This window comes from Colletotrichum siamense (genome assembly GCF_013390195.1).
Source record: "Colletotrichum siamense strain Cg363 chromosome Unknown KSG_Cg363_contig08, whole genome shotgun sequence".
Lineage (NCBI taxonomy): Eukaryota > Fungi > Ascomycota > Sordariomycetes > Glomerellales > Glomerellaceae > Colletotrichum > Colletotrichum siamense.
In genome coordinates this window covers 412,938-440,111 of record NW_023501021.1, presented here as the reverse complement: position 1 = coordinate 440,111, position 27,174 = coordinate 412,938, and the positions used below count along the sequence as shown (strand labels likewise).

The window sequence follows — 27,174 nt, the reverse complement described above, 5'->3', positions numbered from 1 at the left end:
TCTCGTCTGTATGATCCCTCCCCCGAATGCTTCTATGCCATAGCCCGGAAAACTTGTCCCATGTCAAGAGAAACCGCTTAGTGCTTGTTCTTGGCGAGGGGGTTGCGGGCGTCGTTCTTCCACTCGTCGGCTGCGTTCCTCCATGTCAGTACGGATTCGTTGCGGGAGGCGGAGCCGCGACATACACTTCATCATGGCGTTCTGGGCGGAGTTGATGCCGTAGGCGATGACCAGACCTGTTGTCGCACATATCAGTCCCTGCTGTTTTCTTTCTCGCGCGCATTGTTCCTCCTCAAATTCCCATCGCATTCACTTCGTTTCGGTTCTCGTCGAAGGGTTTTTCAATCGCGGGATGGGTGTTGGGACCTACCGGCAGCGAAGAAGGGCGCCATCGGCTTAACTACAAGGGATGTTTAGCATTTCGCGACAACCGACGGGGGGATGCAGGCGCTGGCAACTTACGGACGGGCGTGGGGTACTTCTTGAGGGCGCGAGCTCCGAGCCAAGACATCTTGTCGGTTTGTGATGGGGGATGAGTGACCGGGAGGGTGGAATTGAACGAGGTTTTGGAGGGGCGGTTGTTGATTTCGGGTTCAACGTGCAGCTACTCAGGACGAGCCTTTTTCCTCCGATTGAGCTTTCGGCGGTTGGACCCGTAGCCGAGATGCGGCGGTTGTGGCCTGAGGCTGCAAGTTGCCAGTTGAGCGCTTAGGTAAGGTAGCTGCGCACGTGCCAGCGATAACTTGTGGAGGCATCGCGGCTTCATTCTTTGATCATAGTCACGTAATGGCGATAATATACTGATCCATTCTTGCCAACTTCAATCAGTGGGCTTTCTGTAGCGGGTAGCTCCATCTTTTGACGCAACTTGTGAGTACCAAGAATGGTGTCTCCATTGGGAATTTGTCGATACGATTGATGTGTCACGTGACGTATTCCTTCGAGACAAGCTTTCATTCTCAACGGCTGCGTATCGCCTCAATCGATGATCTATCAACACCTGCTTGAAGTACTCAATGCTTCGCAAAGAATACAAACATATGAGTACTTACACAGTGTATGCAGCCGTACTGAAGAGACAAAAGATATGGGCCATTCGTACGAGAGCCGCAAGCAATCGTATCACCCTCACAGAAACGGGTAACATCGGCGCAACGCCGGAACGATTGTCCGCCGCTTGTTTCTTCCAAGATGGACTTCCCACACGCCCCTCTGCCCCAGTATCAAAATCTCATATTTCTGGCCTGTGATTTGCTTTTCTTAGCACCTGAATCTAGCCGTTGAATCTACCCGAGAAGGCGATGCCACCAGAGTCAGCTGATTGCTACGGGCCATCACCTCGGGAGGTGTCCCGTTTCCCCACATGGACCCCTGTGCGGGTATCGCTGAAACAATTGTCCGTCGCCCCTTCTGGCCCCGAACACCCCTGCTGACAAGGACCATGTGACATCATTCGACCCTTCTCCGCATCTGGGCGCATTTGGCCGGGATACGTACCGTGCCTGCAACTGCCCAGGAGCTCAGCTCCCACGTCCGCTGCTCCGTGCCGTCGCTGTCAGTTGCAAGTGAGGTGGGAAGCGGGCGTCAGCTTTCCCCAGGTTCGGGGCCCTTGCTAAGCATGGATTGGCGTGCTGGCGTGGACGGTGGTGCTTGATCAGGACGAATAGCGTCGCAGCAGCGTGGAGGAAGAGAGGAGAAGCACCAGTACACAGCCGGTAAAGAGTTGCAGGCAAGCAGCAGGAACTCAAGGGCACGTCGTAGCCGAGCAGGCAAAGAGCAAGCAGCCAAAACGTCCTCCTCCCTTGTGTCACATTTCTCCCACGTCTTGTCCTTCCTGCCACACTACACTACCTCACACTACACTCACACACACCACCACCACCACCACCAAACAGACGCCTGCCACACCTCCTACCTGAAGCTGTCTCTGCATTGCGTTGCGCTCTCTCCTCCCATCCCTCCCTCAAAAGTGCGGGGGAAGCACGTTCAAAGACACTCAGGTCGCACGGTTGTAGGCCGACCATCAGCCCGTACTCGTCCAATTACATTCGTCCCATTTGCCTAGTCTACCATTCTGCCGCTTCCCTAAGACGCAAGCACGGTCTCGACCACCACCTCGACCACAAACAAGCAAGCACCTCCTCTCCCCAGCTACCTATCCGTACCTTACCACCAGCTACTACCACCATACCGCTGTTCTGCTACCAGAGACCAGGCCACCAACACCTTCCGCCCGTCGCCGCCGCCGCTGCACGCCGACTTGCTTCCCGTTCTGTGCTCCAGTACCAATAAACCCCTGCTCTCGGGTGCTTCCTGCTTCTTGCCGATCGAGACATATCGAATATCGTTTTCCTTTCCTCCTTCCACATTCCCGTGCCAGAGGCTTGTTACCTGCAAACAAAGAGCTTGTTTGTCCTTCTTTGTCGGACCCGACGGACGACATACCTCTCGCAGCAGACAAGACACCTCTAGGTCACCTCGTCATCACCAACCACCAATCCCACCCTTTCATCTACACCTACCTCTCTTCCTCCAACACCTTTCGCAATGCTGAGCCGTCCATTGGTGCGAGCTGCCGGCGCGGTGACCCCGCGTTCCGCGCTGCGAGCATTCTCTACCACGAGCCAGCAGCTGAAGGTGCCCTCCATGGCCGACGTCAGCGCCGCCCCTCAAAGCGTCGCCTCCTTCAACGAGAAATCGAAGCAGTTCCGAGAGCAGTTGGTCGAGCAGCAGAAGCAACGGGAAGCAAGTGCGTATCAGTCCTCTCCTCCCCCCTCCGCCTCTGAGTCCGCTAAGGACGGCATCTCATCTGTGATTGCTACTTCAGGACAGAAGGCCGAGGCCACCCAGGAGCCTCCGCGGAAGGCCGGGCCCTTGACCAACCTCATCTACGGTACCAAGGAAGGTCGCGAGCTCGATGCGCAGCTCGAGGCTAGCTTTAGTCAAGTCCTTGCCCGAGGCAAATACGTTCACTCGATCGTTTTCCACGAGGTCAAGCCTGACAAGGTCGACGAGTACACCGAGCTCGTAGGAAACTGGTACCCGCGCATGGCCTCCATGCCGGAGAACAAGGTCCATCTGGTGGGAAGCTGGAGGACTGAGGTTGGCGACTGCAACACTTTTGGTATGTCACTTTCAAGGAGCTCAGGCACGACCGAAACAGCTGCTAATATTAGCTTAAACAGTCCATATTTGGGAGTACCAGAGATACCAGGGTTACCACGAGTCGATCCACAACATTGGTTCCCACCCCGAGTTCGCCGCGTTCGACAAGAAGCTCAAGAGCTTGATCACCTCGAAGAAGACATCCCTTATGCAGGAGTTCTCCTTCTGGCCCACGACGCCTCCCCGCCAGCTTGGCGGCGTCTTTGAGCTGCGATCCTACACTCTGCACCCCGGTAACCTGCTTGAGTGGGAGACCCACTGGAGACGGGGCCTGAAGGCCAGACGTGAGGTCATGGAGGGCGTCGGCGCTTGGTTCGTGCAGATCGGAGATCTCAACACAGTGCACCACCTCTGGCAATTTGCCAACCTGGAGGAGCGCAAGATCCGTCGTGAGAAGAGCTGGAGCGTTGAGGGTTGGAGCGAGACCGTTCACAAGACTGTTCCTCTTATTCAGACGATGAAGTCACGGATCCTTGTCCCCATGCCTTGGTCGCCTACTGCGTAAGACGGCATCAGACATGGTGTCTGTCGTATTTTCTTGCCTGCTATCGGAACCCGACGTCGCACATGTCGAATTATCACACCATCGTTAACTCGTCGATGCACGTACGATTAGTGCCAAGGGATTACTTCCGTTGGCCTTTACTTCACGCGCTGGTAGTAAGCGCATGGAGGCATACCCGTCACGAAAGCTCGGCCAGGGCCATCGGGTTTGGTCTGCATGGATTACCACGGGTTGCTAAGGGCTTATAAGTGTACAGAATTCTGGTAAACCCAGCACATAAACATAGGAATTCAAAATTGTAGCCTGAGTAAATGCATCCGTTCCCAAACGCCAGGGTATAACCTCAAATGCTATGACCAAGGCCAGAGTGCCATTTTGATCCACCAATGCGATGCTTAATTTAATGTACAATGCTCACTCGTCGACCTCCTCTCCCATTACTGCAGCAAGATTCCTCCTCGCGCCCGCCAAAGTGTGCCCCAACGCAACCAGCTTGGCCGACAGACTCATCAGGTTTGGATCAGGCAAGCTCTCAACCCTCACCTTCTCCCTCACGTAGACCTCGTTCGGCTCCCCGTTACTCGACGGCGTACCCAGCCCGCTGACACTGGTCTGCCCGCTCCTGGGATGCGCCCCGCCGTGTTTGTGCTTCTCCCCGCCGTCCGTGATGCTACTATACGCGAACCGGAACGGGCGGTCCATCTCATCGTGCTCCAGCCTCCTGACGGTGCCGAGCGCCAGGCCGAGCTTTGTGCCGAAGCTCGGCGGCGCGTCCACGGGCTCGAGGGCGCGCAGCCAGAGCACGAGGGACGACTCCTGCAGGGAGAAGTGGACGGAGATGTTGGGCCCGAGGGGCGGCGCGAAGTGGATGGGCGGGCAGGAGTCGGACTGCCAGGCGGGATCGGAGGCGTTGAGAGGCGGGCCGCGGAGGAGGGCGGAGGACTCGGTCAGAGAGGCGTAGAGGATGCGCAGTTGGGCGGCGAGCTGGGAGGGGTTCGAGGAGGGTTGCGGGGTGGAGGTTAGGGAGAGGAGGTCGATGCATTCGGTGAGGTGGGTGTGGATCGTCTCGAGAGCGGCGATGTGGATTGGGTGCGAGGGGTCGAGGGCAATGGTTTGGGTTGGGAGGGTTTTGAGCTGGAGGTTGACGGCCTGGAGAGGGTTGATTGTCAGTTGAGGGGGGAGTTAGAGGGATGGATGGGAGACGTACGCCTTTTACTATCCTTGTGCCGACGCGGGTTACTGTGCCTTTGACGCGCTCGTTACGCTGCGTGGACATGACGAGGGTGCTGCCCGGGTCGATTGGCGCGAGGAGGGCGTAGCAGTCTTGCAGGCCGTGGCGGATGTCGCTGAGGATTGTGTGGGTTTCGTTGACGATCCATTCTAGCTCGCGCTTCTTTGGGTCGATCCTGATTAGCATCTTGATCTATGCGACAGCGTCTTCGCGACAGGTTGAGGGAAGTTTTGAGCTTGGGAGTCTGGGAGACGTACGAGGGTTTCCTCCGTTTTGAGGGCGAGCTGGTCAGGGGCCACGGGAGGCCAGATTGCTATAGACATGACTGCCTGCTGCTGAATTGAGAGGTATATGTGGTTTGATCGAGGTGCTCGTAGGCAGCAAGGCTGGAGGTTGCAAAGGAGCCGCGGCGGGCGTAACGAATTGAGGTGTCTGGTGTTTTAGCTCATGGTTGGATGTTGGAGCTTCGCATTGTAGTTCGTCATCGTGGGAGGTCTGGGGTCAGTGGGTTGACGCGCGCTAGTGGGCTCGAGCAGGGGCCTGCTGGAGCTGCAGATGCTGCACCGGTGCGGGTGCATGTGGACCCACTCTTTTGCACTTTTTGCGTTCCTGGCGGCGAGTGAGGCACCCATTGAACATGTATTTTCATCTTCATCACAGCTTCTATCTTCAGCTAATACTGATTGACTGGGTTAGACCAACCCAATATTAGGGAACAATACTTACAATTCCCCATATCATACACCCGAGCCATACCAGGCTTCTGACCACGGCATCATAAAGAAGAAATACAGCAGAAACTAGCAGCAGGCTACCGCCTCAGCTCACCCAGACTCACTTCTGCCTACAATGGCGCCGACTCACCCCAAGAGCCAACCTGGCAAGAGCGATTCCTCATCAAAGAAAGATGTGTCAATAGACAAGCTTCCTCGTCTGCCTCAAGGTACTTGCAACATCCCTCATTTCACCCTTCCTTTCTTGTCCTCCCGTTTCACCCCATCCCCCATCTCATCGCCCGTCTCAGCTAACACCACCCTAGGCAGCAAGATCCAGAAGCGCGCCCTCCCGCGCAGCCAGCAGCCCATCTCCTCCAAGTCTCGACTCATCTACGTCTCCTCATCGACGCCCTTCATGGCCGTTGTCTCCCGCGTCAGGAAACAGCTCGACAGGGCGCTCAAGGGCAACGTTCCCTCCACCAAGGGCATGTCGCTGCCGCAGCGGGTGGATCTGCTTCACCGTGATGGAGGCACCAAGGCGGAGGGCGAGGCGGTTGTGCTGGGGACAGGCAAGGCGGTGGAGAAGGTCCTCAGCGTGGCGGCGTGGTTTGAGGAGCAGGGGGATTGTGTCGTTGAGATCAGGACGAGGACGGTGGGCACGGTGGATGATGTCGTTGTCGAAGAGGATGACGATGGGTTTGGAGGTGAGAGCAGGGTGAGGAGTGTCAGCTGTTTGGAGGTTACGGTGAAGTTGAGGTGAGGGAGGTATGGAAGCGGTATGGATAGAGGACTTCTCGATGCGAGTGGAGAGAGACATGAGGGCGTTATGAGAGGGGGCTCAATATCGAAATATCGTCGACGATGCCTCAGAACAAGCGAGATATTATCAGGAGCAATTGGAAAGACGACGCGAAGGCGTTGATGGGAAAGGAGGAGCCGGTGGATGTCCGAATAGAACCGCCACGATACCCAGCTGACAAGCTTTAATTTACGTTTATCCCCATAAACCTCCTAACCCGAGACACCCAGATTTTCTTCACCTCCGTCGTTTCTGATGTTCTGGCGACGTTGGAAGTGGATCTGGGGAGGAAGATCCATGGCAAGTCTCCGGGACGGCCTCTGTAACCCTCATTGCTTACGTCTGCGATCCCTCACATTCATCCCAACAAACCGCCCTTCATTCGACTCAGAATTCTCATTCTTGAGGTAAGTGCTAGAATATAGACATCGATATTGCTATGATGATGCGGTAACAGCAGACTGATGTGTTTCTCAAACTCGAAGCTTCACTTTAGGGGGCATAGTAGAGGCATTCGATGAGATGAATGCGTTGCTCAATCAGAACCGTTGTGAGGCGCTGGTGCCCATTAGTTCAAGGCCCCTCTCTGCGGTCAAGTCGTGTTCGATCGGAGAGACGCCGAACCACGCGGAGTTCCAATCGGGAAACTTTAGTCGCTTACTCAAATGGGAATTGCGGGAATTGTTTCCCCAGAGACAAGGGCGTCGTTGGGGTCATCTTACGAGAAACAAGATCATCCCTGTCTTCCACGCACTTATCGACGTGAATTAGCAGTGTTTATTACGGCCCTTGGCACCGTTTATCTTCACCGCTAGCGATACCGGAAATTTCGGTGTGGGGTACGACAACCCGAGAGTCACGTCGGCGCTTCCTTTTGACATCATTCAGTCCCGGCCGGCAATGAATACCAAAGAGGGGGATTGAGGCCCCGCCTCGCATTTTCTCTTTTCTCTCTTGAGCCGTCGCGGGGTGGAAAGTCTCTTTCTTTCTCCCGTTCAACCCTCTCTCCCTCAGCCAAGAGCCATCTCCGTTCTAAACCAGCGGGCAAGATGATGTTCCAAACCTCTGCCGTGCTGATGGCCGCCCTCGCCGGGCCGGCCTCCGCAAGCTACGCTTTCTACGTCGGCAAGGACCTCACCGCCGACGGCAGCGTCATGGTCGGCGGAACCGGCGAGGAGGTCTCCTCCCACTGGCTCCAGCTGTTTCCCGCCCGCGACCACGCCTCCAACGCGACGATCACCGTCGGCGTCACGGACAAGGCCAGCATCCCGGGCGAGCTCTTCACCATCCCCCAGGTCAGCCACACCTACCGCTACCTGTCGATGGAGTACTCCGACTTCGAGGGCTTCCCCGCGCCGCTCACCAACGGCGGCCTCAACGAGAACGGCGTCACCGTCCGCGACGTCTGGGCCCAGAACCGCGACGAGCTGGTCAACATGACCCCGACGCCGCAGCACGGCATCCAGTACAGCGACCTCGCGCGCATCGTCATGGAGCGCGCCAGGACCGCGCGCGAGGGCGTCGAGATCATCGGCGAGCTCATGAACCAGTACGGCGAGGCGACCTACGGTGGCAACACCCACCTCATCGCCGACAAGGACGAGGGCTGGGTCGTCTGGGAGATGGCCGGCGGCCAGAAGCTGTGGGCCGCCGAGCGCCTCAAGACCGACGAGGTCCGCGTGCTGTACCCCGGCTACATCGAGGACTTCCCGACCGACTTCGCCAACAGCTCCGATTACATGGGCTCCGACAACATCGTCTCCTTCGCCGTCGAGCAGGGGTGGTGGAATGCCAGCAGCGGCGAGCCGTTCAACATCTTCAACGCCTATGGCGAGAAGGGCGAGAACATGACCGCCCGCGACGGCGGCTTCAAGTTCATGTCCCAGGCCGCGCTCGAGAACGCCACCCTCGAGATGGCCCCCGTCACCGAGGAGAAGCTCATGGAGCGCGTCCGCGACAAGCGCATCTCCGATGACGAGGCCGGCTACGGGCAGATCGTGTCCCTCAAGGACGGCATCGACCGCGACCTGCTGCGCATCTGGAACGCTCCCACCGGCTCCGTAGCCGCGCCCTTCGTCCCGTGGTGGCTCGGCGTCAGCAGCATCCCCTCCGAGTTCGGCGAGCACCGCTACCTCACCACCGGCGCCTCTGGCAGCTTCCTGAACCCGGACTACCAGCTGCAGGAGGCGAGCGAGTTTGCCGGCCGCATCTTCAAGCGCGTGCTGTACTACATGTGCTCGCAGCCCGACACGTTCCACCCCATCGTCACGCAGATGCTCACGGGCTTCGAGAACCAGAGCCGCAGCGACATTGATTGGGTCGAGACGAGCGCCAAGCTGCTTATCGAGAGCGGGGACCGCGAGACGGCGAGCTCGCTGCTGACGTACTACTCCCACAGCCGAGCGTCCAAGGCTCTTGAGCTCGGCAAGGCGATGACGGCTGCTCTGGATGGGTACATCAAGCTCAGTGGCCAGTGGCGCAACCCGGTCGGTAGCGAGATTAATGATGCTGGAGAGGGCGCCGAGACTGTGAACTGCTTGGTTGGGTATGACCCCGACCAGCCCATCTGGAAGCAGCCTGCGAACCCCATGAGGAAGAAGAGGAGCCTGAGGAACCGCATGTTTGTGCAAGGTCCTCGCTACTAGATCAACGATCAATAGGGGTCGTTTGCGTAGACTATCTAATACAAGTAATCACCAATAGGATTTGGCCTCGTGACAATGCAAGGGGCCAGATTGGGAAAGAAAGAAGCAAACAAGGTCTCAGCTGCTAATTACATAATCCTGTTGCCTTCTTCGAACGAATCCAGACCGCAAACTTCAGCTTTGTTTTGGATTGTCTAGCAATTGTGAGGAGTGCTTATCAGCAGATTGTTCGAATGTGCTGACCTCCATCGCGCCATTTGAGTTAACTTTAGTGGTTAGAATTATGGCCCCTAGTCCAGCCTTCTGTTCCTCCATGGGCTTTCTGAATGTCCCATCGGAGCTCTTCACGATGATCATCTCACACCTTGAAACACGGCACCTCAAACAGCTGATGGAGAGCAACAAAGCAATCTACAGCCTGGTTACACCCGTGTTCTACCGCAAGGTGTGGACCAAACGGCAAACTTGTTGCGACTTGGCCGGGCTTGTTAACCTACTTAGACGGCTCCCAGACATTTGCCAGCTCATCAGTGTTCTGAATATCGACGAGATGGATGAGAGCGGCTTTCGAGAGCTACTTAGCCTTGAGCTACCAAACCTCGAAGCCATCAACGTCGAGCATGCTTGTGGAACTGTCAAGACTGCCGACACGGAGAGAAGAGAAGAACTCAACGCCGGCATACGTTTGAAACCAAAACTCAGTAGCTGCACGTCAATACATCAAACTCTTCCACAAATATCAGGCTAACTCGAAAATTATCAGTCAAGTTTGCTATCCTCGATGCTTGCAGGCACGTGGATGCAGTCCAGTCAAACGAGGTCGAAGAGACGGCGTCTCTGTACAAGATCCACGCACAAGACTCCGTCTACTTCAGCCAACCAACTCTTGCCCGCCTGAAACTCGCACACTTGGACCTCTCAGCATTCAGAAAACATCCCGCTGAGCCCTTTCCTATGGAGGCTCTCAGGCACATGGAAATTGACGACTGCCACATCCACGTCGCAAGTCTTGGGAAGTTCTTGTCACGAGCCTCGTCGCTTCAGAGCTTCCGATTCCGCCACCACCGTGAGCTATCATTCTGCAGGAGCTCTTTTGTTTCTCTACTATCGGGATGCAAAGAAACCCTCGAGACTCTTGAGATGTCTTGGAGATCGTCTGTTTCGCACTATGATTTCAGGGGTCCGATGCTTTTCGAAGAGTTCACAGCTATGAAGCAGCTTCTGGTCGACCCCCAAGCACTCTTTGTGAATTACCTTGGGAGCACAAACTTGCGCCCGATGTTGAAGCATGTTCTCGCGCCAAATCTGGAAGTGCTCATGTTAGAAGGCGTGAGGGAACGCGCTCATCAGCATGACAGTGACCATGGTCACCTTGGGCAAACGTCCACCATTGGGCAACCAGACGAGAAGTTACTTAGCGACATCATCAAGTTCAAGAGCGAGATTCTGCCGCATTTGCGATATGTACTTCTCTGCGACTGTTCGAGCATCGAAAATCTCGATAGATTCTACGAGATGGCGGATGCGCAAAATGTTCGCTTGGCATTGTTGACCACGCAGATAGACCAGCCTATACCGAACCTTGAGCTGCTAGATTCAAGTTGGGCTGAACATGCTTCGGATAAAGAGAAAAGAACAGACTATCAGCAAATTCGTTGCTATGACGGAAGTAATTGGGTTTGCCGAGATGCATCATTCACCGTCAGCGACGCCCATAGCGAGGCGAACTCACCATGGGAGCAGTAGGATCGGTAATTCATCACCATCCCTTGCATCTTTCTTAACAATCGAGTTTTAATGTGCGAGTAGATACTTCAAGCTTTAATCAGATCTAACATATGCAGCACTACGCGGTACCAGCTCGAAGTACACGCCTGGACACCATCGGCTGCCTAAAATGGAGGGCGTCTGAATCAATTCGAAGGTCTTGGAAAAAGTAACATCTCGTCGTGATGTTTGAACAATCATTAATCTCCTTCATTTTATTGTGATGTCTGGACGAAACTTCGTCGACCAGCTGGTTATCGATCTTAGGCCATGATGTTCTTTGTACTAGGCATTAGGAACGGCCACCAGTGCATACGCCCAGCGCCCACCCCAAGGTGCGTGAAGTGGCTTGATTAATCTAGCTACGAGCACCGGGCGCGGCTGGCTACAAAGTGGTGTGGCCGATCCCTTACGTAAAGGCGGGATTCGGGCCGGGATTCGGGCCTCGGGCCCGGGCCCGGCCGACTACCGTCTCGCACAAGGCAATCAATTAAGTTTGAGGCCCATAATTAACTTGATTGCCACATCGCGATGCTATACTTGATTGATTGCTAATTAATTGCAATTAATTAGCAAATTTCCCTATATATAGGTGAGGGCTCCAGAGGGGGGGCCCTAGAGGGGGCTAGAGGGGGGCCCTCTAGAGGGGGCTCTAGAGGGGAGGGCTTTAGAGGGTAGGGTCTAGAAGGTTAGGGCTTAGGAGGGTAGCCCCTGGAGGGGAGGCCCCCGGAAGGGGGGCTGGAAGGGGGGCTGGAAGGGGGGCTGAAAGGGGGGCCCTGGAGCTGGGTTTTTGGGGCTGAGAGTTAGGCTGGATTAACGATTTTCCGGACTTTTCTAGGTCCCTAAGGCCCCCCTATCAGGCTTTATAAGTCTTAGTAGCTCCCCTCCCCCCCTATTAAAAGAGTTAAGGTAATTAATTAAGTTTAAGCCTCAAATTTGACTTGATTGACTAGTAATAGCTTTATAATTAATTGATTGATTGATTGAACTTGACAAGTTTACTTGCTTTGTGGGGAGCGCTGCATACGCCCTATGTCAGCCATGCCAGCTTCTCTTTCAAGGCCATTTCAAACCGACCACGGGACGGTTTCCAACCAAGTCACTGCTAGTGATAAGTACTAGTAAGTTTGAGAAAAAGAAGAAGAATGGACGTAACTTGTTGAAATTCTCAAGGTACCATGTTTGAAACTATCGTCACTTGTGGGAGACAGATTTCGGTCTATGTTATCGCGAGCAAGTATAAGTATGAAAAATCCCTAGCTTCTATGAGATTTCGAAAACAGCACCTACTGTGTAGGTATTCTTCACAGAGCTTATCAAAGCAGCGACCTGACGTTAAGAATCTAGACCAGGCTTGTTTCTCGTTATGTCCGCATGTCCGTCCGAGCCGTCTTCGCTTTCGCATAACGACTGGGGCAGAGCATGGGTACCACATAGAGTTGCACCGTTGCGGATCGTGGGGTCCGGGCTGATGTGTGGGGTTGTTCAAAGTCGGTCTAGAAAAGGGTCCCTGATATCGTATGATAACCACTGTTGAGGTATGCAAGCCTGGAATATCCGGAAGCCAAGAACGACAAGAACTTACTTCAGACGATCTTTTGATGAACAGCCGACGGGATGAACATCTGCCTCATCAAATATGGCTGAGATCAATCGCACAGTTCATGAGTAGTGGGTGCCCAGATTGTCTGATCCCCTCAGGCTAGCTCAATCCACTCCACTTCGCCCCTGCCTGAGACACGGGTGCTGAATCAAGAGAAAGTATGTTAGATGACACTGCGCATGACTCTGTTACTGGGCTTTTGTCAGCCTTGGATTAACACTAACATAAATACGCATTTTCTCCCGTGGAATGCTTCGAATCACACAGGTTGCATCATCCAATTCACCAGCTATTTTACAGTCTACTCTTCCTCAGTTGATAATTATGAAGGCTTCTTTCATCACCGTTCTGCTGGCTCAGGCTTTGGCCGTAAATGCCCTCCAGAAATACTGTAACGGTGGACAAGGTCTCGATGCTGCACTTACATGTGAGGTGTGTATCTCAATCTCACCTGCTCTGCACTACGATCACCACTGACATGTCTCCGCGTCTAGGGAAAGGGAGCCAACTCTTATTGCGTGAGTAGCAGTTGTTCTACTTGACAACATGTTGCTAAGTATTTCCAAAGTGCAAGAACACTCAGTCAGCAGATTTCCCGACGTTCCGAGGAGCATGCTTCTCCCCGCAGAGCATTAGAGACCGGGAAGATGCCTCGCAGTCCTGCACCGGAGGTGTAAGTTCCCTATTTGCCATTTCGCATCTAACCACTTGATTGCTGACAAACTGAACCCACAGTCTGTTTACTGCGTAAGTTGCCACTGGCTTACCGTGATGAAAGAGTGCCTATTAACTTTCATAGTGCGACTAAGCAGCTCGAGCGCGCGTGGCTCTACAAAGGAGTTGCTCGGAGAGCAATTAGAATGTTCTTGTTGTGGCTGAAGTCTTTACGGCATAGCAATAGAGGCGCAAGGTGCATGGCAATTGATAGAACCTAGAATAGTAACGACGGTGTCGTTAGCAAGAGAAAGTTCCGACCTCAAGTGTGCTATGTTCCAATGCCCGGCGGCCCGCCTCGATTCCATTGCTAATAACAGCGACTGGCACCATCCACAAATCAAACCATAGCCGGATCTCGCATACTAAATATACAAGAAGTCGGCATGGAAAATGCGCATCTCCAAGGGAGGGATTCCTGTCATGGACGAGGTGCGACGCGACGAAGTTGTTACTAGTCGAGAAGCTGAGATATGACTGGAACGCGACGTGACCAAAAGGGACTTTGAGAGTTTTGTGTGTTTATATTGAGATCGCTACTTACCGATCAGCATAACGATAAAGATTGTAGATATGATAGCGAGGTGCTTATGGTCATGTTCTTATGCATAGCCGTGCCCTTTGAGTAACAGCGCTCTTTCCAGACTGGAGGTATGGGACCCTTTTCACATATGCTTTGTTGCACGAGCTTGATGGATCAGATGGACGAATCAAATCTTACCACACCTAGCTTTCATTCATATTGAGTTTTGCACCAAGCCTTTGTGCGGGTGTCTGGACTGGAAGTCTGGGTCAATGAGTGAAATTCTCTTTCCAGGCTGTTTCAGGCCAAGTACTCATCAGGCAAACAGAAGGACCAGAATTCTTAAAAGCCAATTTGACGGTCGAAACCATTATATCAAAGATGGTAGCAGCTTATAAAAGACTCGAAGGCCAAATGATGAAACGGTCATCATTCCTGAGGACTGACACATCTCGTTCCTTGCTTCTGCAAATCATTATAAAGCAGCAAAGTCACTAGAGAGCTACATGACTATATTCGTAGAAATCCTTACTAGCAGATCGTTTGAGAGACCCGAATATCACCATCACCATCACCATTGTCTGGCACAATGGATCCTCTCACAGCCCTCGGCCTAGTTGCGAACATCGTTCCCTTCATCGAAATCGCCGCCAAAGTCCTGAAAACCGCCAAAGAAATCCACGACTCCGAGTCTGGCGGACTGGACGACAACATCAACTTGGAGAAGTATGCAACTCAGCTGGAGCAGCACTGCGACGACCTTCTCGATCCCGATTCTCCCGATCTCATTGGAGATGACAAGGAGCTTTTTGATCTGGCGACAGATTGTCAGAAGCTCGCTCGCGACCTTCTGGTTGTTCTTGACAGATTAAAGCCCGCAGACCGGTCTTCCAAGTGGCAGTCTCTGAAGTCTGCCGCGAAGAATCTCTGGCGCTCAACAGATAAGGAGATGTTGGAGAAGAGACTCGAGTCATGTAGAAGCCAGTTTGAAGCCCAGCTCAACCAAAGACGCAGGTAAAGTTTCCCGTTCGCTTCTTTCAGTTTCTTGGAAATTGGCTAAAATTTGTTTTCAAGCACGAAAATAGTGGTTGCGATCAGACACCTGTTGGAGAAGACCGAAAAGGACACCGAAAAGCTGAAGCAAGTCGAAAGTCATGTCGCGAATCTCCGGCAAGGTGTTCAGGTCACGTCCCTCAGCAAAGAAGTCCAAGATCAACTCAATAAGTTCATCAGTACCCCTGAAGCTGTCATCCATCAAACTGCACTGGAATCTTTTCTCATAGGTATCGCCTTCGACGGCATGCATGAGCGTTTTGAGACGATTGCCATAGGAGCAACGTCTGGATTCCGCTGGATAGAGGACGGGGCGTTCATCAACACCCAGCATTTAGAAAGGTTCAAAAGTCTGCGTTTAGAAGTGGAAAATGAAAATCGCCAACAAAGCCAAAAATCGTTTGCGGATTGGATTTCGTGGGGAAATGGAATTTTCCACATATCAGGCAAGCTTGGAGCCGGCAAGTCGACACTAATGAAGGGGTTGTGTACACGCGGTAACATTACCAATCCTCTGGCGGATTGGGCAGGTACGGCGTTCGTTCACTGCAGTTTTGACAGACAGAAGGCTAACAAATCTTGCGTCACAGAGGACAATGACAAGAAACTAGCCACAGGCAAATTCTTTTTCTCGAATTCCGGCAACCGTTTGCAAAAGTCGTTGGCTGGGCTCAGCCGTTCATTGTTATGCGACGTATTCCGATCATCTCCGGAGCTGCTCCCTAGCGCTTTTGGTTCCCGTTGGAACGAGGCTTTAGCCTTACCATGGCATACACAGAGACAGTTATTGATCACTGACCAAGAATGCATCGATGCATTAGAGAGGCTGATCTGCAATTCAAAAGACAGCACCTCATCGTATCGCTTTTTCTTTTGTATTGACGGGCTGGATGAACTTCAAGAAACGCCGGATTTCTCTTTTAGAGATTTGTCTCACGTCATCAAAAGATGGGCCCAGAAGAGTGGCGGAAACGTCAAATTCTGCGTTTCTAGCCGTGAGTACAGCCAATTTATGGACGAGTTCGATGACAATGCAAGACTTCGCCTTCACGACCTCACAAAGCAAGACATGATCTTGTGTGTTGAAGAACGACTGGAAAAGATTTCCCAAGAGGCCCAATTTGACAACTTAGCCCGGCTGATTGTGGAAAAAGCACAGGGCGTATTTCTTTCTTCCCTTCTAACTTTTCTTCCGCAGTTTGCCGCCTGGAGGCGCACCTTGTTAACTACCGTATAACTCTCACGGGGAAATATTCGAGGGCTAGGATAGTAGAGAAACCTCTATAGCTACTTATAGGGGTATATAAAGAGAGCGCGAATTACTAAGGGGTAAGTATCTCCCTCTTTATACTACTATAACTTATTACTCCTTTAATATTAAGATATTATCACTATACTACGTTAACACTATCTATTACTACTTCAAAAGTAGTAATAGCTTCTTTATAATTACCTAAAAGAACTAAAATAAAGTATATAGATTTTTATATATATAACTTAGTCCCCTAATATAAAGCTTAATAACGTATTAAATATACTATTATTTTTTACTAGTATACCTTAATAAAATAATATATTATTAAACTAAAATATAGAGATATTTTAAATATATTAAAATAAACTTTAAGATAAATAAACTATACGACGTTAATTAAATTAAATATCTTATATTATTAAAGTATAACGCCCTATTAAAAGAACTTAAGGATATATATACGATCGCTATAGCGTAGTAGTAGTTAATAGGGGCGGTTAGATATATAGGGGGTAGTTAGAGTAAGGGGGACCTCTCATGTATCCCTGGTCATACAAAAATTCACAAAAGAATTCTTCACAAAATGCACAGGGCGTATTTATCTGGGTTGTGCTTGTCGTTCGTGACCTGTGCGAGAAGCTCCATGATGGCTGCTGCTTGAACGACTTAGCTGAGAAAATAGATTCGCTTCCAGACGAGCTCGACACTCTTTTCGAACATCACATCAAGTCGCTGCCACGTCGGGACAAGCCAGAAGTCTACAAACTGTTGTTGATCATGATTGAATCGAGCCACTGGAAACTTGCCTTCGACGCTCTCGCCTTTACATTGTTGGGGCCATACGAAGAGGATCCACGCCCAGACTTCTTCTTCAATCGATTTCCATCATACGATCATAATAAAATCTTAAATTGCCAAAGGCGATTAATCCGGTGCTCCAGGGGGTTGATTGAAGCTGGTAAATCTGCAACCTGGGGCTTCGAGTTCACTCATCGTTCAGTCCAGGAATTTCTACTGCAGCCCAAAGTTAAAACAGAAATGGAATCATTTGTGGGTTCATTCAACACAAAAGAAGCTTTTTCCCAAACCATCTGTCTTGCTCATCGAGTGTATGGGTTAAGGAGACGGCATCAATCTGACTGGGTGCCAAACCTTCTGGCAATGAGAGAGGCCGGACAGCTGGATAAAGCGCCGTGGGTATTTTTGAACAGCCTCGACATTTTGATTTCTCGAAACTGCTCTCTCTTTTCTTCGACAATTGTGGAACCAAGACGTCGTGGAGCACGTTCCGCTAAGCATTGTCGACCGATCCATCCAAACCTACGCTCCCGAGACTCCCAAGCGCGCATCGATGGAACCGATTTGCTGTCTCCCGTCTTCTTACTCACATATCGAGGCCAAGCAGAATTTCCTCTTTGGTGGCTGCGACAAGCGCCGATCACTGAAAGCTTACAGGCGCAAGCGCAATTGCTCATATCTTGCGCCGTCTCCGCTCACATGCCTTCTACTGGTTGGGGGGAGATTGTCACGAGAGCACCCAACGACCACTTAGGCCCTCAAATTGTGCAAGCAGTACTAGAACGTGGTCTAATCACCCCTGATTCGGCGATAGAGTTTGTCGTTGATAAATGCTCAGGATTTGAACCCTTTTGCATTTCGGCCCCGAGAAGGCATTTGAGCCTGCTGGAGACGATTTTTCTAGCAGCACTGCTTAGCAAGATCCGGGGGCAAACGAAGCTCAGATGGGCTGGCGAAATTCTTGAGCATTTACTCGTTCATGAAGCAGATCTCAATTTCACCGCATCTTACGCGTGTGACAGGCCGATGCTGACGATCAAGACTGGACAAAACGACATCGGGGAGTTTTGGCTTCACAAGCCCATGGCTGACTCTCAGCCTTTCTCAGACCTTAGCCCATGGGATGTTGTCAAGTTGTGTGACTTTCACAACAAAGATCGCCTCCTAGAGCTTTTGGATGGTCAGACGAATCGATCCAGGCAGAAAGACCAAGCCAAAGCAGCACTTGTCACAAGTTACAAGTTGTGGGCTCGAAGCACGACAAGCCATCTTGTTTTTGGGGCATTTCTTGGTAAGTCGGGAATGCCTGACTAATTTGCTCCCATGAAATATCATACTGACTTTGACTTAGGAATTTTGATGGTGATCATTGTCCAGGAACTGTGCGGTTGGTCACTGAGGGAAGATGATCCAGTCTCAACAACTGGGTGATGGCGACGGATGCGGTTTTCTTCGGCTTGTGAAATTAGAATGGAGTTCCTGAGCACCAAAGACATGGATAAAACGATAGAGACAGTGTAACCAGTTAAGATTAAAGAGATGTCACTTCTTGCCCAAGGTTGCAACCATTCATTCTGCTCTCTCACCCGAAAAACGACATTGAAAATTGTTGGCTGCAGACATGAATCCCACTTCGCACACAAATTTGCAGACAGGTCTCATTAGAATCAAGGAATCATACACCTAGCTATGCAAAGTTGCCTTTTGTCTAGACTGCCTTCTAAACCCATATCGCAAAACTCCAAAGACAAGATCGTTTCATGACAATCCGGGTAACTCCTCAAAATCGAACCCCTTAAAGCCATCCTCGACCGCCCAAGTTCGCCCCTTCTCCTTTTCATACAACGCCTCACACGCCCTGCCAACAACAAGCAGCCCAGGTGGCCTGCTACCCTCAGACTCAATAGCCTCAGCAACGTACTCTAGCGTTGTCCGTATCACCCTCTGGTCGGGGCAACTCGCTCTCTCGATGACCGCACAGGGTGTATTCTTCGGCCACAATATCCTCCTTGGCTTCTCCTCGCCTTCGACCTGCTCCTCCGTCTCAAGGTGGCAAGTCAACTCCCTCACCAGGCCAACGATCCTGTGCAGCGCCATGAGGAACACAACCGTCCTGCTAGCGATAAACTCAGGCGGCGCAGGCGGCTTGCCCTTCTTGCCCGTACCAGTGCACACCAGAACCTGGTCCGCAACGTCGCGTTGTGTGGGCGGGATGCCGGCAAACAGCGGCGCGCTGAGCGACGAAGTGATACCAGGCAGGACTGTCACACGATCGCCGAAGCCATGCTCTCTGAAATATGCGACCTCCTCTCCACCACGTCCGTAGATGAATGGATCGCCTTGCTTCAACCTCAACACGGTCTTGCCTTCCTTCGCACCAGCCAGAGCAAGCTCGTGCAACTCCTCCTGCGCCTGATCCGCATTCCCAGGGAACTTTCTCGCGATCTGAACCGGTGTCCGCCTTGGGATGAGATCCAGTACACCAGCAGGCACAAGTTTATCCGCCAAAATGAGATCCGCCGTCTGGATAGCCTTGTGCGTCGCTCTCGTAAGCAAATCGGGATGTCCGGGACCGCTTCCTGCAAGAATAATCCTGCCCTGCTGCGGCGGCTTGCTTGCCCCTGTTCCAAGCCCAGCAGCAGGCGGCTTCCCAGCCGTCTCAGGCAGCGCGGCAGAGTACGACTTCAACACGCTCTCCGCCTCCTCGTCCGTGATAGCAGCCAACCTCTTGAGCGGCCAGTACTCACAAACCTGGCTCAACCACCTCATCCGCCTGCTCTTCGCCGCTTCCAGATCCGCATCCGTGACAAGCTTGTTGAAGCTCGCAGACTGGTCCACAGAGTCGTCAACCTCGTCCGGCAGACTATCCTCGCTCTGGATCCTCCGCCTCACATCCCCAAGCCTCGCGCACGCAGCACCCAAATCTGTCGGCAACGCCGCAGCGACTTCCCTCCTGATCCTGCTGGCCAGCTTACACCCCCTGCCATTCGTCGTGACGCCAATCTGCAGCGGGCCGTCGGTGTGCGTGCTCAGCAATGAGAACGTGCACAGCTGCGGCGCGTCGACCACGTTGACGGGGATGCGGTTGCGCCTGCACAGCGCCGAGATGTGCGCGCTGAGCGGATCGCGCGGGCCGCTGGTCACGAAGACGGCGTCGACGACGTTGTCGACCTCGTCCCGGCCCAGGGTGAAGAGGTCGGTGTCCTCAAAAGCCTTCTTGTGCCATGCCACCTCGCCTGCGTCGATGCGTTTTTGGAGGTTGTAGTGCAGGTCTGAGGTGTCTGGGGCGAGGAGGATGGGGGTGGCGCCGGCGTTGATGGATTGCGTGCAGCGCGCTGCTGCGAGGGGATTTGTGCCGATTACGAGATGGGTGTTGCCTTTGCAGTTGAGGGCTGTGAGGAGTGATGTTGTTGTTGTCGCCATTTTGGCTATGTGTGACTCCTATGAGTCTGTCTGAGAGGTGGTGAAGACGATGTTGGTAAAGGTCTTACAACCCCTGTCGCCCGTGTGGGTGAGTGTATTGGTGAAGTTCCAGTAAGGTACTCAACCATGCGCAACACGAAGAGAAACTTTTGAGTGACAAAAAGTCAAAAGATGAAAAGGCCCGTGATAAAGTCGGTCTCTCATAAGACGAAGAGTTAAAGGATCAAAAATGGCGTCTTGGCCACTGTGATTAGATATCTAACAAGAAAAATAGAAATCGCCCATGGACTGTCATTTGCCCTTGCAGCGCCAGCGCCAGACCCCGAATTGCGATTGCGGAACCCAATCATGCGCCGGGCAAAAAAGGTCAGTTAATTTTTCATTCGCTGGCGATGACACCATCCCGACAGCCGGCCCTTGCGGTGTCTTATCGGCCTTTATCGGCACCTCCCATCGTGACCAATCAGCGGCTTTCGCCCCGACTCCCGCGGAGCCGTCGCCGGAGATGCGTCCCCCTGGCACGGGCTGCTTCAAGCATCTCCGGTCGACGGCCTCTGCGCATGGAGGGGTAGAGGGGTAATCTGTGTTCTGCATGTCACAATGAAAAGATCAATGGTGCAAAAGATAAGATGGGTTGTCATTCAGTTGAGTTGTGGTATTGAACTGTGATAAGTGGCGGCTCGTTGGCGCAGTCATGATGCCCTCATTCCCCCCGTGCCTATGTATGTAGTATAATCCGTGGTGTTGTTACAGTATTTTGATGCCTTTCCCACCCATATGATACACAGTCATTGTTACAGTTTATGGTGATTCCTTCAGTCCTCTTTCTCCGCCAGCTGCTTCTTGAGATCATGCAGGGCAGCTCCTCTCTTGCTCTTCCGTCTCTGCTGCGGCTGCGCGCGCGCTTCGATAGCATCGGGGTCGCCAATCACGCCGTGCTCATTAATGCCGACCTCAACGACATTCCTCTTCTTGCGAGCGGCAGCATTCGCCCGCTGCGCGCGAACACCGCCGTCATCCTCGGCCTCCGGCCTGCCCAGGCGCACATTCCTCTGCAACCGGGTCTTCGCGCCCAATGCCCACAGGTCACCCCACTTCGCCTTGCGCGCATCGTGATACGCCTGCTTGCTGAAGCTCTTCGGGATGGTCCACCGCTCAATCTTCGCGGAGGGCGTGCAGACGTCGAGGGTAACGTGTCCGCGACGCTTGATGGGCGGGAGAATCTGGCGCGGTAGGGAGAGCATGTCGGGCGCGGTCTCGGCATCCTCGTAGCCTTCCAAGGCGCGAGTGGTGGCCTTGTCGCCGGCGAGAGGGCCTGACTTGGCTGTAGTACCTCGCTGGATGGCAACATAGCTGAATTGCACGTCGTCGTGGTTGCGGTGCGTTGCGCCCATGATCCTCTGTAGGAAGGGCGGGCGGACGAAGCGCTGGGTGAAGTGGCAGTAGTCCTTGCGCCCCTTGCTCCTACCAGGAACAAGATACATCGGGCACGACTTGTGGTTCGTGCAGGGCGCGATGATCATGCCGTGCTCCTTTACTCTCTCAAACGATGGGTCGAGGTCCTGTTCTTCGGCCTTGAGTTCTTCCCCTCCTGGAGGGATGAGGAACTCCTGAAGAAGGCGGTCGCGAACTTCAGCAACGGCTTCGAAGCCACTAGGCTGGCCCTTCTCGAGAACGATGAGAACACCACCCTCGGGGTTAAGCAGGGACCAGATCTGGTTCAAGATGGCCTTGCGTCTGTGACCTTCCTTGACAGGAAGAAGCAAATGGGAAGCGATGATGACATCGAACATCTTCCTAGGCTGCGGGGTCTCGTTGGCATCAATGTGCTGCTCCTGTTGGTCGACGGAGTGTAGGTAGTCCGGCAGGCGAGGCAGGAAGCTGGTATTCTGCAGGAACTTCGAAATGCGCTCTCTCAGCTTTTCGGCTCCAATAACCACACTCTGCTTGCCTGGAGGACCTCGACCAGAGACTTCACCACGGGACTGCATGGCTTCCCACTCAGCGCGGATAATGTCTTGCCAAGCCAGGAGACCTGCACCACCGGCACCAACGTCAAGGATGCGGGGTCCCTCGCCGTTGCCTCTCTCGAATAGCTTGCGCATCCACTCCGTGCCCAGGCGCTTGCGAACCTCAACCAGACTGGCCATGGCAGAGGCGTAGGTAGGCGGCAAGAACGTAGAGATGAACGCATCCGCATCGATCTCTGACATCCTAGCCTGCCAGACAGCCATGCCAATGGGGTTCTGCGGCAGGTTCATCTTGGAAGCAGGTGTCGCCGGTGAATGGGGCAGGCCAGGGCCTCCGAAAGCCTTCTCCGCCGCCTCTTGTACGTGCTTGATATCGGTACGGCTGAGCATGGTGTTGACTGGTGATATGAAGCCCGTGTAGGGCATGGAGACCGTAGCCGGGTTTGTCGAGAAGTGGCCCTCTCTCGAGTAAGGATGCAAGCGACTCGCACGATTGGAGATGCTCTGGTCTTGAATTCCATCCTCCCTCTCGTCGAGGTCCTCCTCATCCTCGTCCATCTCTCGTTCCTCGTCTCGTAATTCTTCGTCCTCCTTTTGAGCTTGTGCCCTCTCCGACTCCTCATATGCGCGGGCACTGGCCTCAAAGTCCTTCTGCAGCTTCATAAGCGCATCGTATTCCCTCCTGTTCCTTGCCACAACATTGATGTAGTTTTCTCGCTCTTCGGGTTCGGGCTCGGCATCGGGCGCAGGCTCTTGCGCAGGTTCGACCTCGGTCGATAGCTCAGAGGCAAGGTTGTCCTCCACGATTTCTTCAAATATCTGGTCAGGCGTTTTTCGTTTGCCTTTCCGCACGTACGATACCTCCTCGTAGGAGCCACCCTCGCCCCGTCGAAGGAGAGCAGGTTCTGCAGATCCATCCTTTCGCACTGCCGCCTCGGATGTCTTCTCGTTGAGATACTCGATTCCAATATCCTCCGGTGTGGTCTCTCTCAGTGGCGGCCCGTACCAGCGCTCGTATAGCATGTATTCTTCCTCGCTCAGGTAGCCCTTCGGTAGTGTGTCGCGAAATCTCTGCTTCGCCTCCCGAACGGTCGTCTCGATATCGGCAGCACGTGTAAGGTCTTTCGCATCATTTCGGCGTGCGTCACTGTCTTGGAATCTTCTTGATGTTGTCGTGAGGGGTCTGCGGGCAGCGGGTCGCACCACCGATCGTGATGCAGCTAGCTTCGAAGAATTCGAAGGTACTGATCGTCCTGGGAAAACTGTTGCTGGAGTGCGCTGTCCTGCCAAGCTCAGAATACGAGCTCTACAGCTAGGGCAAGCATTTCTGAGACCACCTGCGGTCAACATGATTGCGCTTTTGGCGGGGTGGCAATTGAGGTGGTGAAAGATTTAAAGCGGCGATGGAGCTTGTCGCAAGAAATTTGGGCAGGGGACCTCAAGCTCAAAAAACTGCCGCCCCACCTGTTGCAAATGAGGGCTACATCATTGGCCAACTCATGTCCAGTATTCAATCCATGGATAACAGAACCACAACACTTGCCTTCACCGTTGTTGATTTCTCAAAAATTCTGCGTAAAATGAGTTGTATTTATCTCCTCACAGATTTTCACGTATTCATATTCATGCTAAGAGAAAATTCATGCAGTATGTATGAATTCCAAATAGACCTCCGCTAATCGCAAACAGCCATTCATACCTACCACGTAACACGGCGAATGACATGAGCTCTTGGCAAGTATTTCACGACAGTAGTCAATGTCCTCTATGGGATTGTATACCTCTTTCAGTTCATTGGTCGAGGAGATCTGGTACCTCTTGGCTGTTTTCCGTTCTTGCCCGTCTTTGCTTCTCCCGAAGACTTGAGAGGTTCAAATTTCTGGAGAATCTTGACAATGCTGATCAAGTCCGCAACCTCACCCTCTCCATCTGTGTTCGAGGTGCTGCGAGCGCCCTCATCAGCGATGAGGTCTTTTGCATACTGCAACGGCGGCGCCAGTCTCTTCAGCTTGGATGTATCCGCTCCTCCGTCCACAAGCAACCGAACGGAATCCTTGTCCTTCCGCTTGATGGCGTAATACAGGGGGTTTAATCCATCATTCGATTTGACGTCGGTGCGAGCGCCATGTTCCAAGAGGATAGGCACCAGAGAAGACCGATGCTGTTCGATCGCGATGAATAGCGGAGTCAGGCCATCTTTGTTCTTGGAGTTGACTTTCGCTCCCTTTTCCAGCAACAGTTTTGCCGTTTTTTTGTAGCCTTTGTGTACAGCTTGCATCAGCGGAGTTGAGCCATCAAGTGCGTTGGCTAACTCAAGGTCGACTGAGTGATCCAACAAAAGCTCAACAACCGATCTGTGACCTTGGTTCACCGCCAGACTGAGGGGTGTATCTGAAGCGTGGTTTGTGGGATTGACATTTGCTCCTCCCTCGATTAGAGTCCTGGATATTGTTATGTAGCCGCTCTCAGCGGCTAGGGCAAGTGCGGTGTAGCCGGAGTTGTCTTTGGACTCGACATTGACCTTGAGATCGAGCAAGAGTTTCACTGTGTCTAGGCTTTTTCTTTCCACAGCTCTTCCAAGAGACGTGCGTCCGAGCTTGTCCCTAAATTCGGCATTGGCCTTGCGGTTCAGGAGCAACCTGGTCATGGTTTTGTGCTTCAGTTGCTCAGCCAGTGCCAAAGGTGTTTGGTTTTCGTTGTCCAAAGCCTCGATACGAGCCTTCTGATCGAGTAACAACCTTGCCACTTCCTCATAGTTCTTGCTTGCTGCATATGCCAGAAGCGTTCGACCATTTTGATCTCTTGCTTCAATATTGGCGCCGTTCTCTATCAGCGTTGGAAGTATAGACAGATGGCCCTGCTGCGCTGCAAGATACGCCGGTGTAAGGCCTTTTTCGTCTTGCAGCTCCATATCAGCTTTACTCTTTATCAGAATTTGAAGAATTGCTGAATAGCCTTCACGAGCTGCCAGAGCCAGCGGCGTGAGTCCAAACTCGTCAGCAATATCCACATCGGCTCCTCTTTCGATGAGAAGTTGGCAAATATGCTCGTCGTTTCTCCTGACAGCAATAGCCAACGGTGTGCGTTGGTTTCTCCCGGAGCTTCTAGCGTTAATGGATGCGCCGCGATCAAGCAGTAATGTAATAGCTTCTTGGTCTCGATGAGAAATTGCTCTGAGGAGTGGCGTGACTCCCTCGCCATCTTCCGAATTAATATTGATCCCCTGATCAAGAAGCCAAGATACTGCAGCAAGGTGCCCGCGGAGGATTGCCATCGACAACGTTCCCATCCCTTTAGTCGTTTCACAACGAATGTTGATGTGATTTCCTGCAAGAAACCTCAGTGCTGCCAAATTTCCATTTGCGACATTTTGCATAAATGTGCGTTGAAACCTGTCAGGCATGTCGTTGATTGTGGCATCTTTGTTTGGTGCGCTGGCTGAAAGATGGTCGATGATGCTTTCAAGCCATTGCGACGCCCTCTCCTGCCCGCAATGTGGAGGCAGCGTTCCAGCTGATGATACGAAATCGAATATTTCCGTCTCCCTTTCTGCCAGTGTTCGGTTCGCGTCAACGAGAGAAGCCAGTTCTTGATTAGTTGATTCCAGTAGGGCCGACAATTCGTCCTTCTTCTGTTGCAATCGGTCTAGTTCCTCTTGCACTGCTTTGAGCTTTGCTGTTGTTTCGTCTACCGCGGCTGTCTTTTGCCGGATTGACTCTGGAAGTTCTAGAAGCTTGGGACGCATACGTTTGTCCTCTTTCAGTAATCTTTTGAGCTGTTTGCCGCGGTCGATGAGTGAGAGCTCAAGACTTGCGTCAACACTAATGCCTGAAGGGGAGTCCACTGAGTACAATCTGACCATGAACACAGGCTGAGCCCCAAGTTGTTCTTGTGTGAGTTTTGCCTCGAGATTGAAGAATTGGGTATGAGCGCTTGTGTTTCCGAAGACATAATCCCTAATGCTCGCCTCTCCTGTGATGTCGTCCAGGATTGCATTTCTCGACACAGTCATTACGTGGCACCGAGCTTTTGGTTGGCAGCTTTTGATCTCAAGTTCGAGCGCTATGACAAAATCTTCTGAAAAAGACGCCGCATGACGGAACTTCAACCATGTTCGCTGCACTGAATCTCGTGAGAAATCCGCTCCTGTAAGAATGAAAGAACTTTTCTTCTCCCATCTCTCCTGCGGTTGCACATCGACCAACACAAGCTCTCCCTTGGAGGGTGTTTCGATGCAAAACCCATGTCTTCGGTCAAAGGCTACCTCGTCGTCAAATTGAAGAGATTCTAGAATGCGCATAGACTTCGGATTCGTGTTGGAGGTCTTGGTGTTCGATGTTGATAGCAGGGAGGCTTTGCCACCCTGCGGCCTAATATATTCGTCGGAATCTTCTCCGGGATGAACGCGACATAATGGGATTCCCACAACCTTCTTGGTGCTGTCTCTCGGCCGACAGTTCAATAAACCGAATGCTTGCTCATCCTTGCTAGTATAGAGGCCAAGTTTGGCGTGAAGAAAACCACCTAGAATACCAGTCGCGTCTAGGTTACCGCCGAACACGATGGTTTCGCTGCCGAGAAAAGCTGCAGGAGTGGCCGCTAGAACTCCTCCAAACTTATTGACGTCTCCAGTCCGTGCCTCCACGCGAGATGAGTCTGTAGAAAGCCCCCAAGCCAGGATTGAATCGTCCGGTGTCTTCTTCATAATCTGCTCTTGGAGACGAGTGAAGGCCTGGCTACCTTCGCCATAAATCATCGGTATCATGACGTTGAAAATCCCCAAAAGGCAGTATGCAAGGTCTTCCTCCTTCGTGGTGGTTCTTTTCGCAGCCCAAGACATCCGCTGCGCAACACTGGCCGATTGAAGTCCGGCGAGTCCCAAAAGAAATGGACGCGGAATTCCTGTGATATCCTCTATGATACCTGCAAGTTGGTGCTTCGATCCCAGATGCCGCCAGCTTTTATCGTAGAATACCACATCCTTCGGAGCTAAGAGTTCCTGTAAAG

The 27,174-nt window shown here is 52.6% G+C and overlaps 10 protein-coding genes across 10 annotated transcripts; 6 read left to right on the top strand and 4 right to left on the bottom strand.

Moving 5' to 3' along the window:
* Nucleotides 1-2,547: 2,547 nt before the first annotated feature.
* On the top strand, nucleotides 2,548-3,670 carry CGCS363_v011742 (Protein NipSnap-like protein 1; the record flags this gene model as incomplete). Its single annotated transcript, XM_036643591.1, has 2 exons — nucleotides 2,548-3,124; nucleotides 3,186-3,670. 2 exons carry the CDS (start codon nucleotides 2,548-2,550, stop codon nucleotides 3,668-3,670), a joined length of 1,062 nt encoding a protein of 353 aa, XP_036491301.1.
* A 414-nt stretch (nucleotides 3,671-4,084) lies between these two features.
* On the bottom strand, nucleotides 4,085-5,224 carry CGCS363_v011741 (uncharacterized protein; the record flags this gene model as incomplete). Its single annotated transcript, XM_036643590.1, has 3 exons — nucleotides 4,085-4,819; nucleotides 4,878-5,093; nucleotides 5,159-5,224. 3 exons carry the CDS (start codon nucleotides 5,222-5,224, stop codon nucleotides 4,085-4,087), a joined length of 1,017 nt encoding a protein of 338 aa, XP_036491302.1.
* Nucleotides 5,225-5,750: 526 nt separating this feature from the next.
* On the top strand, nucleotides 5,751-6,377 carry POP7 (Ribonucleases P/MRP protein subunit POP7; the record flags this gene model as incomplete). The annotated part of the gene is made up of 2 exons (XM_036643589.1): nucleotides 5,751-5,844; nucleotides 5,941-6,377. 2 exons carry the CDS (start codon nucleotides 5,751-5,753, stop codon nucleotides 6,375-6,377), a joined length of 531 nt encoding a protein of 176 aa, XP_036490588.1.
* Nucleotides 6,378-7,465: 1,088 nt separating this feature from the next.
* Nucleotides 7,466-9,061, top strand: pepDB (putative dipeptidase B; the record flags this gene model as incomplete). Its single annotated transcript, XM_036643588.1, has 1 exon — nucleotides 7,466-9,061. The coding sequence occupies one exon, from the start codon at nucleotides 7,466-7,468 to the stop codon at nucleotides 9,059-9,061; it is 1,596 nt and encodes a 531-aa protein (XP_036490864.1).
* A 283-nt stretch (nucleotides 9,062-9,344) lies between these two features.
* Nucleotides 9,345-10,807, top strand: CGCS363_v011738 (uncharacterized protein; the record flags this gene model as incomplete). Its single annotated transcript, XM_036643587.1, has 2 exons — nucleotides 9,345-9,762; nucleotides 9,825-10,807. The coding sequence occupies 2 exons, from the start codon at nucleotides 9,345-9,347 to the stop codon at nucleotides 10,805-10,807; spliced, it is 1,401 nt and encodes a 466-aa protein (XP_036490863.1).
* A 1,948-nt stretch (nucleotides 10,808-12,755) lies between these two features.
* CGCS363_v011737 (uncharacterized protein) lies at nucleotides 12,756-13,239 on the top strand (the record flags this gene model as incomplete). The annotated part of the gene is made up of 5 exons (XM_036643586.1): nucleotides 12,756-12,863; nucleotides 12,926-12,949; nucleotides 13,000-13,104; nucleotides 13,167-13,178; nucleotides 13,231-13,239. 5 exons carry the CDS (start codon nucleotides 12,756-12,758, stop codon nucleotides 13,237-13,239), a joined length of 258 nt encoding a protein of 85 aa, XP_036491006.1.
* Nucleotides 13,240-14,257: 1,018 nt separating this feature from the next.
* Nucleotides 14,258-14,686, top strand: CGCS363_v011736 (uncharacterized protein; the record flags this gene model as incomplete). Its single annotated transcript, XM_036643585.1, has 1 exon — nucleotides 14,258-14,686. One exon carries the CDS (start codon nucleotides 14,258-14,260, stop codon nucleotides 14,684-14,686), a length of 429 nt encoding a protein of 142 aa, XP_036491003.1.
* A 3,846-nt stretch (nucleotides 14,687-18,532) lies between these two features.
* Nucleotides 18,533-20,197, bottom strand: MET1 (Uroporphyrinogen-III C-methyltransferase; the record flags this gene model as incomplete). The annotated part of the gene is made up of 1 exon (XM_036643584.1): nucleotides 18,533-20,197. The coding sequence occupies one exon, from the start codon at nucleotides 20,195-20,197 to the stop codon at nucleotides 18,533-18,535; it is 1,665 nt and encodes a 554-aa protein (XP_036491009.1).
* Nucleotides 20,198-21,012: 815 nt separating this feature from the next.
* On the bottom strand, nucleotides 21,013-23,517 carry CGCS363_v011734 (putative S-adenosyl-L-methionine-dependent RNA methyltransferase RSM22; the record flags this gene model as incomplete). Its single annotated transcript, XM_036643583.1, has 1 exon — nucleotides 21,013-23,517. One exon carries the CDS (start codon nucleotides 23,515-23,517, stop codon nucleotides 21,013-21,015), a length of 2,505 nt encoding a protein of 834 aa, XP_036490465.1.
* Nucleotides 23,518-23,953: 436 nt separating this feature from the next.
* Ank1-0 (Ankyrin-1) lies at nucleotides 23,954-26,932 on the bottom strand (the record flags this gene model as incomplete). The annotated part of the gene is made up of 1 exon (XM_036643582.1): nucleotides 23,954-26,932. One exon carries the CDS (start codon nucleotides 26,930-26,932, stop codon nucleotides 23,954-23,956), a length of 2,979 nt encoding a protein of 992 aa, XP_036491002.1.
* Nucleotides 26,933-27,174: the final 242 nt, after the last annotated feature.